The sequence below is a fragment of the Phodopus roborovskii genome, unplaced genomic scaffold (assembly GCF_943737965.1).
Source record: "Phodopus roborovskii unplaced genomic scaffold, PHOROB, whole genome shotgun sequence".
NCBI classification, from domain to species: Eukaryota; Metazoa; Chordata; class Mammalia; order Rodentia; family Cricetidae; genus Phodopus; species Phodopus roborovskii.
Window position 1 is genome coordinate 480255 of NW_026125868.1, and position 19108 is coordinate 499362.

The 19108-nt window shown below is 37.6% G+C and overlaps 1 protein-coding gene across 4 annotated transcripts in view; it reads left to right on the top strand.

Annotated features, from left to right (window-relative positions):
- Nucleotides 1-8589: 8589 nt before the first annotated feature.
- Heph (hephaestin) overlaps nucleotides 8590-19108 on the top strand; it is a 79795-nt gene continuing 69276 nt past the window's right edge. Inside the window, exons 1-4 of one of the 4 annotated variants that reach the window (XM_051178879.1) lie at nucleotides 8590-8776; nucleotides 11701-11872; nucleotides 14773-14970; nucleotides 16883-17127. In XM_051178879.1, the coding sequence (XP_051034836.1) occupies nucleotides 14807-14970; nucleotides 16883-17127 (409 nt within the window). In that variant the 5' untranslated portion in view covers nucleotides 8590-8776; nucleotides 11701-11872; nucleotides 14773-14806. Of the gene's footprint in view, nucleotides 8777-11700; nucleotides 11873-14769; nucleotides 14971-16882; nucleotides 17128-19108 lie in introns of all 4 variants that reach the window. The other 3 variants (XM_051178877.1, XM_051178876.1, XM_051178878.1) reach the window with 3 other exon arrangements.

Consider the following 19108-nt stretch of genomic DNA (forward strand, 5'->3'; position numbering starts at 1 on the left):
GTGAACTGGCATCTTAGAAAGCCAAGTCTGTCTACACTGCTTTGTTGATGCTCATGAGAGACCTGCCTTTCCTAAGCAGAAACAGAGAATTATAAGGTAGGATGGGAACAGAAGGGGAGATAGTAGTGGGTACTCAGGGGTGGGAGTTGATGCTGGGCTATAAAACAAACTAGCAAACAAATAAAGACATTCCACATAGCTATCAAGTATTTGCTCATATAATGATCACAACAACCTTCTGTGACAGTCAATGGCATTATCTCAATTTTATAGAGGAGGAATTTGAAAGTACCAGCATAAAGTCCACACTAGAAAGTGAAATACTATGGAGGAGTATTGAAGCACTCAATTCTAGGTTGTCTGTCTCCAGGTCACACCATTTGCTAAGGGTAAGAGGGAGGGCTCTCAGTCTTCTGAAGGCTAGAGACTAATGCCTCCACCTTACAGCAGTAGTGGACTGATTTACAATTCCTCATTTTGATCTTTTTTTCTGCTTTCTCTTCTATGTTAATGGATCTGCCAAAGCCCACCCAGATAATCCAGGATCATATCCCTGATTTAAGGCCAAGTGATTAACAACCAGATGATTAGGTGATTAATTTCATCTTTGATTTTAATTGACCTTTGTCATGTAATATTATTATTTATAAATTTCAGGGAATGAGATGCAAAATCTTTTGGGGGAGGTACTGTTCCTTGCATTTTCTTTTCCATGAAAAGACTAGCCACTTGTTGGAGTTGTAGAGATAAAATCTACTGATTTGAAAAGTGTAGCTGAAAAGATATCCAGTTTCTATTGGATAGACTATAACCTGAGATTTTGTTGTGTTCAATATCTTGTAAGGCTGTTTGTATTTATTCTAAATATTGTGCATATGAACATAGTAGTGTGTGTGTGTGTGTCTGAGAGAGAGAGAGAGAGAGAGAGAGAGAGAGAGAGAGAGAGAGAGAGAGAGAGAGAGACCACATGATGTGTGGAGGTCAGAGGACAGTTTCTGGTGTGGGGTCCTCACCTTCCACCTTGTTTGTTGTGGGGTCTTTGTCACTGTTGTACATGCCAGGCTAACTGACCTGCAAATTGGTGAAGGGCCTCTCATCTCTGACTGTGACCTTTTCTCTTCAGAGCAGCACTAGCCTTATAGATGTGGCCTACAACCTCAGGTTTTATATGGTTCTGGGGATCCAAACTCATGCCTTCACACATTTACAACGAGTGTCTAACTTACTAATCTATCTTCCTAACTCCAAAAGTTTCTTTCTCACAGATAGAAATAAAGAGAAGGAAAGAAAAGTAGGCTCACATTCATTTTCCAGATATTCATTTTTAAAAATAAAAATACAGAAATGAATTAATGAGGGCTAAAAGTCTGAATAGTTCAAAATGTAAAGTGAAAGACATTCTTCCTGGTGCCAGATCACAATGCCAAAAGTAAACCACTACTGAGAGTATTTTGGTTATAATATGTAAAGAATGAAAAATTCTTAAATTCCCACATGGTACATGTATATGTATATGATACACATATATATCTACCTTTATTTAAGCATTCACCCTGTTTTTGTTTTACTTTTATCTCTTACTATGTGGAAATGTTGTGCTAGTCTTTTTTATAAACATTTTTTTTCCATTTTATTCCCCAAACCTGTTATTGCTGATGATAAAACTGATACTTGGAAAATTCAATGTCTTCACTAAACTCACACATTTCAGGGAGAAGAAGAGTTAAAACTCAAGCCAGGCTTGCTTATCCTTAGAAAGCACCATCAGAAAGAAAATCTTGACAGCAGAGGAAGGTCAGAGGGTGGATTGGGTTAGCTGGTGCCATCTAGAGAGCCCTGGGGTCAGGTAGTTATCTGGGAAGAAAGCCTTTGTAGCTGGTCAAGAAGGGAGAAAGACATATTCACACAATGTCTGCAGCAAAGAGAGTGGGAAAATAGATGTTTGGATGATTCTTGGGGAAATGCCACATAAATGAAATACATGAAGGAAATACATTTTAGGCCTGGACAACCATAGACAAGGAACTCAAGCACCACATTGCACATAGAGATGAAATGGCAGGGGGCAAACGTTCTCTTTAATATGTATTTATTTATTTATTTATTTTACATACCAACCACGGGTTCCCTCATTCATCTCTGCCCATTTCCTCCCCTACCTTGTATTTGTGTTCAGCCCTATTCCTCAGAAAGTATAAGACCTCCTATGTGGGAGTCAACAAAGCCTGGCATATCAAATTAAGGCAGGACAAAACTCCTCCCCCTGCATCAAGGCTGAGTAAGGCAATTCACCATAGGGAAAGGGCAGCAGACAAATATCCAGCAGACAAATCCTGGTCCCACTGCTAGGAGCCCCACAACCTGACCAAGCTGCACAACTGTTATACATATCCAGAGAACCTATTTAGGTCCCATGCAGGGTCCCTAGCTGTTGGTTTAGAGTCTGTGAGCTCCCGTGAGCTCCAGCCAGCTGTCTCTGTGGGTTTCCCCATCATGATCTTGACCCCCTTGCTCATATAATCCTTCCTCCCTCTCTTTGACTGGATTCCCAGAGCTTGGCCCAGTGCTTGGTTGTGGATCTCTGCCTCTGCTTCCATCAGTTATTGGATGAAAGGTCTATGATGACAATTAGGGTAGTCACAAATCTATCACAGAAGAAGGGCAGTTTAGGCACCCTCTCCATTATTGCTAAGAGTCTTAGTTTGGGTCTTCCTTATAGACTCCTGGGAATTTCTCTAGCACCAGCTTTCTATAATGGCCCTTTCTATCAAGTAGTCTCTTTCAATGCACTCAGTCTGCATCCCTCCCCAATCTAGACCATCCTGATCCCTCATGTTCCCATTCCCCCATTCCCTCCCCACTGCCCCTTCTGCCTTCAGTTTATCCAGGAGATCTTACCTATTTCTTGTTTCCAGGGCAGTCTATTTGTTCCTCTTAGGGCCCTTCTTGTTACCCAGCTTCTTTGGGGCTGTGGATTGTAGCCTGGTTACTCTTTGCATCTAATATCCACTTATGAATGAGTATGTGCTGAGTTTGTCTTTCTTGGTCTGGGCTACCCAATTCAGGATGGTTTTTTCTAGATCTATCCATTTGCCGGCAGATTTCCTGGTATCATTGCTTTTTACAGCTGAGTAATACTTCATTTTATAAATGTACCAAATTTTCTTTACCTGTTCCTTGGTTGAGGGACATCTAGGTTGTTTCCAGGTTCTAGTGATTATGAATAATGCTCCTATGAACATGGTTGAGCAAGTGTCCTTGTGGTATGATTGTGTATCCTTTGGGCATATTCCCAAGAGAGGTATCAGTGGTTCTTGATGTAGTTTGACTCCCAATTTTCTGAGAAACCACCACACTGATTTCCAGAGTGATTATACAATTTTGTGCTTCCACCAGCAGTGGAGGAGTGTTCCAGTGGGTGAACTTTCAAGCACTACTTGAAACAGTACTATGGCAACATTGGTATCACCAAGGAGGTCATTGGAAATATGATAATTTCATGTCCCACCAAAGATATCCTGATCCAGAAGTTCGAAGTCTTTAGTAATTCTTCAAGGACTTCTGATAAGCTCTCTAATTTGAGACATGATTTTTTATTTTCCTTTGTTATGCATAATATTTGCACCTTTGTAAGCTACATGACAGTAATCTAATGTACCTATACAAGAAACAATAAAAATAAGACAATAAACATTTCCAACTCTTCAAATGTTAATATTTTGTATATATTTTGTGAACGTTTTACTCTTTGAGTGATCTGTAAATTTATTATAGATTACTGTAGTCAAGATACCAAATGATGTTACAGAAAACCATAACTAGAGTCATAGATGACCTGAGTTTGATGCCTGGGATCAACATAGTGGAAGGAAAAACTTCTGACTTCTACACCTATGAAATGTCATATGTGCACACACATACACACACACTGCCAAAATGTAATAAAAATAAAGCCACAACTAATTCCTCATATGTGTGTTATGATACCCTTTAGTATGACTTATTTCTGTTCTCCTTTACCCACTTGTATGTCTCTCTTTCTAGTGACCACTTCTGAATTCTGTTCTTTAATGATCCTTGGTCTTTCTAACTCTAAATCACTTGTTTTTCCTATTATACTACGTTACACCTATTTTTAGTGTCTTTGTAGCCCTCTCTTCTTTGAAACTACTTCAGGGTTATATCCCTGTGAATGTCTCTAAGCAAGAAAACTGGGTAAATTGGCCAAGTTGATGAGTAAATGTAAGGAAGGGATAGATTAGTGACAGAACTTAAAGCTTGAAGTCCCATTAAGGATATAAGGTTTTGTGCTTTTCAAACCTTCTTTAGATGTCTTACAGCTTTCCTACTGGTATTCCAAGGTTAACTATATTGCCTGAGAGGGTAGGCATATTCTGAGTAGGTTACTGAATCCCTTGTTGCAGGCACACACCTGTGTCTAGGGATATCTATGAAATTATCCAAGTTTGTATCTCATGGCAAAAAGTTAGAGTAGGTACACATGACTAAAAATGGAAACAGAGACAGTTCATTAAAGAAAAGCACTCCTAACAATGGGAGTAGCAGAGGGAAGACAAGTTCAAAATTCCATGGACCTTTCACAGCAACTTCCTCTTCTATACTTGTATGCATCATAGGATATTCTTGAGCATGTCCCATATGTTGTAGGAAGCCAAGGCATAAAAAAATCTTCCAGTCCTTTTAATCAAATGGTTACATTTATGATACCTTAAGGCAGTTTGTTTTTCAGTTTGCATTATTCTGTCATACCCTTTGCCATGCCTATTATTTCTTTTCCTCCCCAAGTTACGTAGAACAGCTTGACTTTTATTTTCCACAGATAAGGGATGCTTACAGTGATTCTGTTTGTAGAAGGTATTCAGTGGTCAAAATTAAATTTTAACTATGTAAAACAACAGAGGACAGAAAATATCACCAACTTTACTCAGATGTGAACTCTGATAGTTGAGGGGAGATGTCATTCTGTAAATATGTTTCTCTTAACAACATTGACAAACCAACCTTATCCAGAGTGAACCCTGACAATTACAACAATGACCAGCCTCACAAGATGTACTCACTGGTGCAGTAGTAAAACTAAAGTCATGGAATTAAACAACTATTTTCTAATTTTATTTAAATCAGATACGGCCATGGGGAGAACTTACTATTATTACTCTGCCAAATGGACATAGTATTAAACTGACTTGTAATGACGTGACATTATACACATGGATTATTACATCTTCTCAACCATCAACACAGAAGCTTCCATTTGTCATAGATGGTGATTAATATAGAGACCCACAACTAGTCAAGGTGCAGAAAATAATAAACAGTGTAATTCTTATCCCTAAACAGAACATTTACATCACATTCCCCGGTCCAGAGGCTCAGGGATCATTGTGGAAGTGGGGCAGAAAAATTGTAAAAACCAGAGGTGGAAGATGACTATGAGAAAGCAGTGTTTTTTGGACAGTGTAAGACAGTTACACCATTGAATTCATACAAGCCAAGACAGCTTGAATAAGATCTGTGAGACATCAAGCAGACAAAATTCCAGATGGAGAAGACATGGCTGGGAAATTCCACTCTAACTAAGGAGTTATTTCCAATTGACAGTTGCAAGGAGAGGTGCAGTCCCTAATGTTGATTACCATTCAGTTGAAGGCCTTACATCTAAGCATATATGGGTAGCACAAATTGGACTTCCTGGGTTTACTAAAACAAGAAGATAGAGTTGAGTGAGTTGGGAAGAGTTTATGGATCTGGGAGGAATAAGGGAAGGAAATGAATATGATTATAATACATTGAACAAAGTTCTCAAAAAAAAAATAAAATTGAAGAAAATAAATGGGCACATGATCTTAAAATATATGGAAGCCTACTTATTTTATAAATGTTACTGGTAAAGTTTCCCCAGAGGTAAAATGATATGTGAAGGGTCATTGTTGTGTGTCCTTCAGAAACATAACCAGAATGTAAAGCCAGAATTGTTGAAGCATGCTTCCTTTGTGAAATAGTTAGCATTAGACACTAGAACCAAGGAAACTTATATAAGAAAGCATTTAAATGAGAGCTTGCCTATAGTTTCAGAGTCTTGGTCCATGATCATTGTGGCAGGAAGCAGACAGGCATGGCACTAAGGCAGTAGCTGAGAGCTTTATAGCTAGATTTACAAGTAGCAGGGACAGAAAGAGACGAAGGAGAAGGAATGAGGGAGAGAGAGGGAGAAGGAGGGGGGCTGGAATGGGCTTTTTGAAACCTCAAAACTACCCCCAGAATCATATGTCCTCCAAAAAGACCATGCCTCCTAATTCTTTCTAATCGGCCTAACAACTAGTGAATACGCATTTAAATATAGAAGTCTATGGGGGCAATTCTCATACAAATGACCACAATTTACCATATAGTCATACCATTTGTACTAATAAGAAAGTTATTATTTAGTCCCATATACTGTAGGCCGGCATAGAATTCAATACATTGCCAAAGGTGACCTTGAACTTCTGATTTTCCTTCCTCTGTGCCCTGCCAGCATTACAGACATATTCCACCATGTCAAGTTTTCCATGATATTAGAAAGTGGTCACAAGGCTGGCTGTGTGTATAGTTTTCAAACTCTCTACTCACTAAGCTACCTCACCACCCCTAGTTTGATAGCTTTACTAAAAATTAAGGCAGTCATTATTTCTGTCATTTTATTAGGTACCAGTCATCATGTTTCCGTACATAATTGTATTTCACTCCTAATGATAGTTCTACAAAGCACTGCTTTACAAAGGGTAAAATTTACATTTGGGGAGATTAAAATACTTTTTCCAAGTTTGCATTATCTGGAAATGGCAAAATTGATATTTCAATCAAGAGCACACGACTCATATTCCATATTCCTTGCAATGTAGTTCAGATATTAAAAAAAGAATGAGAGAAAGAAAAGAATAAAGTTCTATAGCTCATAGTCTAAATCTTGTCTGTTGCTTTGATTTTATAAATTTTTTGTATTCAAATGTAGCTAGATCATATAAGCTATAACTATAATTTGAAAAGTTATAGCACTGAGAAACTATGCTAGTAAAAGTAAAACAAAATATAGAGTAACATTTTACATTGGTGCTGCCAACCTGTGGTCTATAAGTAGCTGCTTAAACCCATATTTCAAAGGACTTCCAAGAGAAAGCACCAGGAATGTGCAGGATTTGTGTGACAGATATTCACCACTTATAGTCTCAGTGAAATCTGTGACTAAATAATACAAGCTCAGAAATCTTGCTTCGCTTGCCTTCTGTAGTCTTTACTGTGTTGACTTAAGAGCATCTATAATGACCTGCTTCTTGTGTTTCATGAGTCAGAGCACAGGCCTTATCCCTTCCCCTCCCTTCCCTGTCATAAATGCCTTAGAGCGTGGACTTGGATCCCAGCTTAATGGGTTTGGTCACCACCTTCCCCCTCTGGCTTCAAGGTCCACATGTATGTCAGGCAGGTAATCCCAGGTGCTGCTATGAACCAATCCAGTTGCTGTTGGCCACTGTGTGTTTCTGAGGTAGCTGACTCTGGTAGCTCCTCCCTTCTCTTTACTCATACTTCTACTTCCTTTGGCCTGTGCTGCAATTCACAAGGCAGCTCCTCAGTGGCTGAGAATACTTAAAACCTGTAGTTGTTTATGATTCAGACTTTGCCCTACCAGCTCAGTGGGACCTTCAGTCTTGCGAAAGTCCTCTTATTGTGGCCCATACTCCAGGTGCTTCAGGTTCGGGGCAAGTACGTGTATGCAGCCTGAGGAAAGAAGACAATCTCATCACCAAGTAAGGACACCAGGCAGTAGACTGCCATCTTATCTATACTCTTCCTGGGTCTGGGGGGGGGGGTGTAGAAGTAGTCATTCCCAATACGATGTGGGATATTCAGCTGTATCTGCATTCTTTCCATACATCTCTTTCTCAACTGCTATTATTACATAGAATGCACCTTCATAGAATCTTAGATTTGCGATTTTACAGAGAAGAATGGGTTCCTATCTACTTTAAGTCTCCTATCATACAAATAGTAAGAGGCCCAATGAAGCAAGGGGTTAGGCCAATTTCACTCAGCTAATTATTGCCAAAGCCAGACGAGCTAGGACTTTTTTTTTTATTTATTCCAGTGACTTTTCACTGCCTTTTCTTTGCAGAAGGGACAGAAATGGTATTTGGCTAAAAAACTTAAAAGAATCCAGACTACAGTTTTTAAAGAGATCATTGTGGCATTACTATTGTCACCATCATTATCCGCAGTTCTGCCACTGAGCTATATCCCTTGTCCTCCTATTTCTTAACCCAGGCAGTTGGAATCTGCCTGCGGGCTTTGGCTGGCCACACTGAAGATGCATTTTGATCCCAGTTCAGCAAAGCCAACTAGCAAGCTACATTAACAGCCCACCTCCTTGTAATTCCTCCGGAGATCCTCACCAGGATTTGGAAAACACCCGGATGTTGTCAAAGAACCACCCCGGGTTTTGTACCAAACCGGCGGGAACAGGACATTCCAGTAGTTTAGTTTGTGGAAAAGAGGGCACCCAGCACTGTCCCCTCCCCCTTTCACTCACCCCAGAGATCCTCGCCAGAGCCAGAGAGGAGCCCTAGATTTAATTCATGGGAAGAGCTTTGTAACCCGTGTTTACTAAGTAAACAGGGCTGCCAGGCTCTGGCTGGGGTCTGCAGTTCAGCATTGATGGGCCGCTGACATGAATTTGGAAGGAAGGAGGGAAGAAAGGCAGGAAGGGTTTTCCTTAACAAAGGTAAGCTTCTTTCTCTTTTGAAACAACCTCACTTGCCTTCCTATGCAAAATGACTATTCAGTTGGCTTTAGAAGAGTTCAGGGCCACTGGGAAAGAAAGTAGGTGAACTGTGAGTTGGAGGAAGTTTGGTTAGGTGTACAGGGAAGTAATAGGAGACAATAGACTGCTTTCCTTTTGTTCCTCTAACCAAAATGGCCAGATTTTCACTGGTCCCACTGTTTCTGGGACAGTCTTGAAGTCATCTAGAATAATTCACTTTGCTGTCCAAATAGCCTGTTCATCTTCTGTCTCTCAGGTTGGGAAGATTTATTGAGATCTTGGAACTGTAAATTCCAGGTCACAACCCTTAAAAACAACTATGCTAGCTTTCATATTTTTCAGATATGATAGACACAGCTAGAGTCAGTAAATAGTAATTGAGTCACACTAAAAATGTGCATTATTTTAATAATCATTTAAAGAGTAGTGTTTAATGACCAAAATGTATTAGGCATGGATTCGAATTCTGACCATGCTGATACCTGGCTGCATGATTTTGAACCAACCATTTCACCACTGTGGTCTCAGTTTTCTAAGTATCTCGCAACCACACACGCATAAAGAGTGGTCTCTAGAGGTTTTGTAGATATGTAAGTATATAGTTCAATTTAGAATTAACGAGTATCTGATATACTATTTGTGTGTAATATACAAACTACTTATATATTGCTTTAGATATCATCATTTGTTTGAGTCTCAACACAGTCCTTTGAAACAGTTGAAATAATCAGAATCCCCATTTTGAGGATGAGAAAACAGGGGCTCACGGAAGAGAAAACAATTTACTGAATGATAACTCATAGAGGCAAGAGATGTAATTTGAATGAGTGTCATTAACATCACTATTTTTTTCTATCAACAGAGTGGGAATACTTTAAGAAAGCAAGGAGCAGAAAGGCAAGTCTTGACAGGCCACTCTTAGGATGGTTGCTGAGAGTTTGGAGGCAGGGCTCACTTAAGATAGCTCCAGCTTCAATTTAGTGAATTTTTAAATCTGGGATGAGCTTTTAAAAGTCAGTGTAGTTAACCAATACAAGATAAAGGGAAACTTAAAAAAAGAAAAAAAAAAAAAAAAAAGAACAACAACAACAACAAAAAAAACCTTATCAGATTAAAGGAGCAACTTGCAAATTCTAGGGAAAACCTTGATGCAAATTGCCATGGTTGATAAGGCCTAAGCCAGGGGACCATAGTAACTGGAAGGAGAGGCTTTACTTTCTACTCAGGTTGAAATAAGGTTTCAGTGTATAGTAGTTAAATTATTAAATTATACTGCTTTCCAAGTAGTCCGGAAAGGGCCCTTAGCTTTTCTTTACTGCAAATGGCTCTTACTTTTTTTTATTTCTTAAAGAAACTTCCTCTTTGCTTTTACTCAGTACTCATGCTCACCTTATTTATCTCATTTCTTGCTTTCTTTTTCCCACATTGGTTTGGCTTTTTTTCAGCAGGCCCAGCAGCAAGAAACATGTCATAGCTCTGATGAAAAGTTTACACGGGGATGTCATGAGTTTCATCTAATTTGGTGGTCTTCATAAGAACCATTGAGAGGCCCAAGGTATAGATTTTTACTATTTAAGAAACAGGGAGCATAAATTCAGGAAGCTACATAACTTGCTCAGTGTCATGTAATAAAGACACAGTGAATATGGAAGTGGATTCTCTCTCTCTTTTTATTGGTGCTTGGATTCTTTCCACATTCATCATGAAAGGTCCAAGTGGTTCTAAAGGAAGTTTATGGGTTCTTCCTTTCCTCTGCCCTTAAAGTGTATGATAAAAACTAAAGTAAACAACATAAATGACAACACCAATGACAAATTCAATCTCAAGGCAGAAAAATAGGAAGTCAGTAATTTAAAGGAAGAAAAACTACTACTTAAAAGATGCTTGATAATTTCTAGATTCTATACCCATTTATCTTACTTAAATACAAAATAGATAGTACTAACAACTAAGCTTATCTGATTTTATATATATATATATATATATATATATATATATATATATATATCCCGAGAGACTCACACACAGAAAGAAAGTGTGGAGCTTACCATATAGCTTAGATTGGCTTTTGATCTCTTGATCTTCCTGCCTCACCCTTCACCCCCATGAGTACTAGAATTATAGGTGTGTGTCACTGTAACTGGCTCAAGGTCTAGTTCATATTAAACCAAGTCGCCTCTTCTTAAGAAGACAATGTCAGCCTGAAATGTGTGCATTTTATGGCACTGTAAGAATGATTCTATACATTAAATGTGTGTGTACAATGTATGCATGTCTGTTATTATCCATAAAATTAGAAGTTTTGAGCTAGGAGTAATTTCCTTGCTTATGCAACAACTTGGATTTCATTCCCAGAGCCAGAAAGAAAAAAAGTAATGAGAGAAATAAACAAAGATAAAACAGGCAAAGCTTTGTGACAATGGTTGGTTTTTATGTTCAAATCTATTTCCTCAGTTTTAATAATAACAGCCACTAGTACTTTCTCATAACTATCTTGTATGCTTTATACAGGTATAGATTGTTATTTATTTAATCCTCCCAACTGTATGAGGCAGCAAATAGTATTAAAGATAAAGACTATGGTAGATCTAGGCTTTGTCTAAGATGTGTGAGTCCAAAACCTCTGCTCTGTATGTAAAACATGGAAATCAATGCATATCTTATAGGACTGTGAGAAATAAGGTTGCAAATATGAAAAGCACATTGTAAAGGAAATACTGCTAGGTTCTATATTATCTAGACTTTGCCATTTTAGTCACCATTTTCAAACTTTGAATGCTTGTTCATTCTATGCTAAAGGTCTGTACTGTCTCCCAGGACAGTTCTAAGACTATCAGGTTAGACTGTAGTCATGCAACTCTTACCTGTGACTGTTTTCTCTCTAGGTAAATAAACTGAAGGCACAGCTGCCTTGCTGGTAACTTCTTGAGAAGGAAGTTTGAACAAGATCCAGGTGACATTCAGACATCCATTGAACAAAGGGAATGGGTAACAGTGTTTCGATGCATAGTATTATATGTAGGTACATTTGACTGTACCTGTGTTTCATCAGTAAATGTGAGTATCAGCATCATATGAGAGAAATGAGTCTGTGAGAACTTTTTAAATACTAGAGTTTTCATAGTTATGCATATATGTATTTCCATTAGATTATGAAATTTCCATAACTTCTACAATATTGTATAGTTCAGCTCTGTATGTTTCACTGTTTTATAGGTGTGAAACTGGGCTTGTTAAGGTAAAGAAACTTGCCTGACATCACTATTCAAACTAGTATTGGAAGCTAGACTGGAGCAAACAGATGGGAACACACATGCCATGCTTATTCTTCTTTCTTTCATGTTAGCAGTAGCTGCTATGGTTGCCTACTAGGCCCACTATACTACATCTGACAACAGATACACAGACATCTGTATTAGTTGACATCCACTCTCAAGGATTTTATAATCAAATGTGGTAAATTAAGGCAATTTCTTAGGAACCAGCAAAGATACATTAGCAAGCTAGTTAGGTGAGAGAAGGAAAAGCTTGAAGTAGGAACTATCTCCTGTGTGACAAACACTGACATTTCTAGGGCTCTTTTAGGTAAAATTTCCAATTTAGTCTTCCAAGGCTGATAATAAATTCACTTTACACATGAGTAAGCAAGATCATAGCTGTTAAATAATAATAATCAGGTTATATAACCAATCTATAACCAATCAGTAGGGCATCCAGGTTTCTGCAAGAAGTCCTCACCACAGACAGGCCTGTCTTTATATCTAGGGCTTTCTGCCAAACATAGTATGGACACTGGTGATTAATACTAACACAGTTGCTGATAGTTCATTAAAAAAATTCTTTAAGTTTGATTTTAATCAGAGTAAGTATCTGGGCCTAACTAGAGTAAATATCTGAATCTTTCCTGTCCATATGTAAATCTGTTTATCTCTTTTAATTTTTTGTGGTACTAGGGCTTGAATGAATTAATTACACAATTCATCAGTTTTACAGAGTTTCTTCTCTGTATGTAGCCCAGGCTGGGCTTGAACATGTACTCCTCAAAGCCCTGATCTCCTGAGTGTTGATATTAAGTCATGCACCACCACACCCAGTAGAGACTGAGTTTCTAGTTTGGGGTAATAGTCCCTATTACTTATGCTTTGAGTTTAATGAAACAGTTTGTCCAAAGCACTGAACATGGTGTTTTGTGTTTAGTCATATCTCAGTGAAACACAGTTATTATCATTATTATGATTAGCTCCTTGTATGATTATCTGTTTGTTTTAAAGTAAACATAGCCACATGCAATTGTATATTTTAGAATGCATGCAGTTTTTCAAGATAGAGCTGAGGCTGTGAGTGTATGCATGTTTTCAGTGTGTATACCAGTGACTGTGCAAGTATGTTTTTGTGCCAGCACCATAGGTGCTGGAGTCATATTTCCTGGAATTAAGTCCTAACTCTAACATTTGTTAACTAAGATGGCAAAGACAAATTACATCTCTGTTTTCCAATTCCTCCACTACACCATGGGGAATAATGACATCTACTTCATAGGGTGGTTGTCAGGCTTAAAACATCTAATTTATGTTAGATGATTAGAATGAGCACACAATAGACACCTATTTATTATTGGTGTTATTCTGAACTTGATGGTGTCTCTATGCTGACAGTATGGCTGTATATGGGTGTAAATATGTGCATCTGTGTTTTTAAGTAAAATAATGTGTACAAATGTTAATGTGTATTTATATTTATGTTTTTGAACTGTGTATGGTACTACTAGTGCCTCCTTCAGGTTCAAAATTCCAACCTTCTTGCTTAAAACACTGAAAAAAGAAGGTAAGAAGGCTGAGTATGGCAGTCACTCAGGATGGAACCTGTGAAATGAATTTATGTACAGCATTGGGAACCAGCTGAGAATCTAAGCTGTTAAAACTACTTAACTCATATACTATCATTTATTTTTGTTCCATCTTTATTCCTTTTTAAAGCCAAAAATGAAATGTGCAAAATGTCTATAAATCCTATATTCCTCAGAATAGTCTCAGAAACCAAACACACCCATATAAATACAATATAGATAAAGTAATAGAACATGCTTCTTCCCTTCCTAGTCCCGGATATTTGCTTCAAGGGTGAACATTATCTTTGTTTATTCTTTATAGTGTTAGGGATGGAACTCAGGAACTAATGTACAGTGTGCAATCAGTAAACAGCTGAGCTCTTTTCTCACCTATATCCTTACTTCTAGTAGAACAGATTCATTTTCTGTAGTTTGCCATTTACCTGGTAAAATCATGTAGTATGTATAGTTTTGGGTTTTGTTTCTTTCTTTAGAGTTGCACTTGCCATGTCTACCTATAGTTTTGTGCATAGTCATAGCTTATTCATTATTATTGCCATTCTGAATTCCATTGTGTAAGTAAAATGTAATTTACTCAAGCATTTTAATATTGATTGGCATTTTGGAAGTTTTCATTTTGGGTCTATGAATATTCCAGTAAATATCTTTTGATGATTTCTTATGTGTTTCTAAATATAATTTATTGATTATGGGAAGTAGCAGCTATGAGTCATTTTTGCTTAAGGGAAAACACGCAAAATACTGACTTGATTAAGGTACCAAGTCAGTCAGTATAGTCTAATCATGATTCTGATGACTGTTTCCTGATTCGAGGGTCAGAGTACATTCTTTCTTCCACACTGCTGAAAGAACAGAACTCAGGCTTTTCTTTTGAAGGAAGCAATGCATGATTGCTAGTATAGGTAAATTTTTAACTTTGTTCTCTAACAACTTTTGTATAGAGGCCACTGAAAAGAATCTAGCGAGGCTAAAAAAAAAAAAAGCAACCTGGATTAATTGTGTTTCCTTTTTTTTTCAGCCATTTCATTTGTTTCTTGCTTCTACAGTTTTCAAGATACATGCAAAATTTCTTTGTTCTCTTTTATCTTTTTTTTATTCATACCAGCAGATTCCATTCCTGGTTCCTCAGAGTAGTGTGGGCCATGAAGCCAGGCCATTTCCTCTGGGCTTTACTGTTCATGCACAGTTGGCTTCTACCAACTGATGGGGCCATTCGAGACTACTACCTGGGCATCCAGGATGTGCAGTGGAACTATGCTCCCACAGGAAGAAATGTCATCACAAACCAGCCTCTGAACAATGACATGTAGGTTTAATCTCATATATTATTAGATGCAAAGATAAAAGAGGATATTCTTTAAGTCAACAGATAGTCTTTTGAGGGTACTTTCTCAGGGTACCACAGCAGCCAGTTTGGACCACACATGCAACAACAGTTTTCCTAGAAAACAAGTTGGTTTAGAACCCAGCATACTGTCTCAAGTTTGCGCTTTAGTAATGAAGCACTTAAGCATTTTTAGATTCATAAAATAAGTCCATATTCTTTTCTGCCAAAGATGGGATTCAAAATGCCCATCTATCAACAGCTGTTTCTTTATTTTTTTTTAAAAAAATGAAGTGTATACAGCATTTCTAAGGCATGTGTAATGAAACTATGCTCGTCTGGTGAAACTACCCTAATTGTAGATACATGAGAAAGTCTTATAAGCAAGGAATAGCTCTTAGACACTATCTCTGGGGAAGGAGCCATATTAAACATCTACAATTATGTCATTCAGTTCCTGAGAATTCTCTTGGATGTATGAATATCATCAATATTGTGGTATGAGGACAAAACTCAGGATCTTATACACAATAAATATGAACTCTACCACTGAGCAACATGTAACTATAGGCTATCATGATATTATTGATGACAAAATAGGCTCAGGAAAGTCATGTGACTCATTCAAATCCTATAGCCAATAAACGGAGGATCTAGGATTTGAATCTCTGTAAAGTAGATGTGTGTACTTGATTCTGTTTTTACCATTGCACCCCTTCTATTTTTTCCTTTTTTGCTTCTCTGCATCCTCTGGCCCTCTGTACCCCTCTACTCCCCATTTCCCCTCTCTTTTTTGTTTTCAGAGATAAGATCCTACTTGTACTCTGCCACAGGCTGTTCTGGAACTTACTGTGCAACTCTTGCTATGTTTGAATTCATGACAATCCTCCTGCCTCAACCTCCCAAACAATGGGAAGGGTTACCTTTCTTGATCTTAGATACTGATTGGTGCTTCACCAAGAGGTAAATAAACTGAATGTATTGAAGCATCTTTTGCAATAGTAGTTCATTTTATCTCTCCAAAGCTCACAGTTTTCCAACTTGATGTACTAACAACTCTATTTTTCTCTTTCTGTTTTTGTAGTGCTGCCATCCATCCTAGGACCTCATATATTGTAGGCAAGTGTTCTACAACTGAGATGTATGGCCAGCATAAGTTGCCTTTTGACACAAACCATTCATCCAACTTTGGAGTTAGAACTCTTGTATTAAAATTGCTCTTTAAAGAGTAACAGTTTGCCACTTACCTTAGTAATTTGAAGTAATAGCATTGAGCTTTTTCAATTTTCTAGGTACTAGCCAAAAGGTTCCTAAAGTTTTCATTTACTTTTTTTGTTTCTCATAGTCCTGAGAATCAATCCCAAGGCCTTATACATGATAAACCATGCATTTTAAGACTCAAGACATAATACAATTTTAGTCACCATAACATATTTAAAGTCAGATCCCACAATAGTCTTCATTTAGAATATGAAGAAATTATGTACATAAAAGTTAAAGCAGTTTTTCAAATGTTCCAAAGTTTTGAAAATGGATATTTAATATAACTGGTCTGACTCCAAAGCCTGTGGTCATAGCCACTATGATCTTCTGCTGTCTTTCTATAGCAGTATGATGCTAAGGGTTACATGAATGAGGAGTTTTCATTTAAGGAGAGTTGTTACACAGCTGGTTATCTCCTTATCATTGTACATTTGTTTGCATGGTGTAAAAGTGACTCTTCGTATGTTGGTCAAAATTCAGCAATTTCATATGACTCAACTTTCTACTCTATATCATATTTTCACAAGTGCAATCCAAGTCCTCATTTATTTTTATCAGCATTTTCTAGGAAAGAAATATCTAGTTGTTTGAAGATGGTAGAAAATTGTAATTATGTCTTGCATTTTCTCAGAGTGGCTTCCAGCTTCCTAAAGTCTGGCAAAAACAGGATAGGGAGTAGTTACAAGAAGACTGTCTATAAGGAATACAGTGATGGCACATACACCGATGAAGTAGCCAAGCCTGCCTGGCTGGGCTTCCTGGGACCACTGTTACAGGCTGAGGTGGGGGATGTCATCCTTATCCACCTGAAGAATTTTGCAAGTCGGCCATATACTATTCACCCTCATGGAGTATTCTATGAGAAGGACTCAGAAGGTAAAGCAGCCTACCTTTCCTTTCTTACTTTTCTACTGAGGGCTTGGATGCTATCATGCCCAGTCCCAAATAGCTTTTCCCTTACTGATTTACCACAGCAAAATTTTACTTAGAGTAAACATGGCTGTGTACCAGTACATACATTGTGTAACTTGGGCAAGACATTGCACTTCTCTGGGCTTCAGATTTTATATGAGGAAGATGAAGGCATGGTCCCTTTTTATTACAATTATTAGAATTCCATTTCTACTGAGTATTTAAGTATGCCTTTGAGAGACAAGTTCTGTGAAAGTAATGGAGTGATATCCTGATTACTGAGTCTTCCAGAAGATCTCTGTTTTGTTTTTTAAGTATGTTCAGTTTATTCTTTATCATCTTCTAATAGTCAAGGCACAATGGCCTAAGGCAGATACTGTAGTTAGTGAGGGAATTAAAGTAGGAAATCAGAAGCTCTGGTTTGGGATAAGGATGCAGAGAAAGGGAACTTTTTTATACTGTTGAAAGGAATGTAAGTTAATATAGTGGTCAGGTGCTAATATGCAGTTTCTAAAATTAGAACTATGTATTGCCCAGAAATTCCAATACTAGGTATATATCCAAAGGAAATCATATCAGCATGTTGAAGAGAAACATGCTCCCATGATTCCTGCAGCACTATTCACAGTAACCAGATTATATAATCATCCTAAAACTCCATCTACCGATAAATTGACAATGGGAATGGTATATAGGACTGAGGATATGTGGGATAGATTTGCAAGACCCTGCGTTCCATCTCCAGAGCTGCACAAACGAATTAATATATAAATGTCATATATATGAATATTATATGCATGTATATGGAAATTACATACACAAAAAAGAAATATTTTGTTTTATTTCAAAATGAAGTAAACTGGAAGGACACTACATTGAGTGAACTAAAACCGCTACAGAAAGATAAGTACTTGTGATTTCATCATGTATGAAATCTGAAATAATTGATATCATAGAAGCTGAAAATACCAGAGGCTGGGGCAAGAAAAAGAATGAGAGTGGGGAGAGATTACCCAAAGTTCAATGTTTGGTGTTCTATGGCACGGTAGGGTGAGATATGTGTAACAATAACACTTTGAAAATCATAAGGTAGTGAATAGTACTATGGTGATAGACACCTATGATTTCAGCACCTAGGAGGCAGAGGCAGGAGTGAAATGAGTTCCAAGCTACCTTGGGATATCTGGAGAAGCCCTATGTCAAACAAACAACCCCTTTCATCAAATTAAAACTATTAGAAGAGAGTTTTTTTTTTAATGTAAAGATATAAAATTACTCACAGTTTTATTTTCTCTATAGTAAGAAAGTAAACTCACTGTTCATTAAATTGACTTTAAGCTAAATTGTGTTTGTTCTTTTCATTCCAAAGTGAGTGCTTAAAACCACGGGCTTTCCTTAATTTCAGGCTGGGTCTCCTTATACAACCCAGGCTAGCACTTTAACTGTAGACCTTCCATCTCCTGAATGTTAATAGAACTGTACTGCAATGGGAGCTTGAAAGGAAGTTCTGCATTTTCTTGGCTTTCACACAATTTAAGTTAAACGTGATTTTTTTTTTTTTTTTTTTTTTGGAATATAGCTCTTCTCAAGTGGTTTCTATTTATCTCAGAACTTTTAATTATTTTTACATAATTTTAATGCTGAAAACAGTAAATTACCAAATTCAAATCCTCTTCCCCAACCACTCTCCTTCAATATCTTCCCTATCCTTTCACCACCATTCCCTCTTCCCAACTTCATGCACTATTGTATTTTTAAAGAGGACATAGTTCTCCACTTAGTGCTGCCAGTATATACATGGGTGGAGGGCCATTAACTGGAACCTAGTAACCTCTTGGGGACCACATCCCAAAGAAAATGGACTCTCCTCTCCCAGCATCCATGAATTGCCATTATCTCTTTAAATAAGGGCAAAACTTCATGATTCACTCCTGTATCTGTGCTT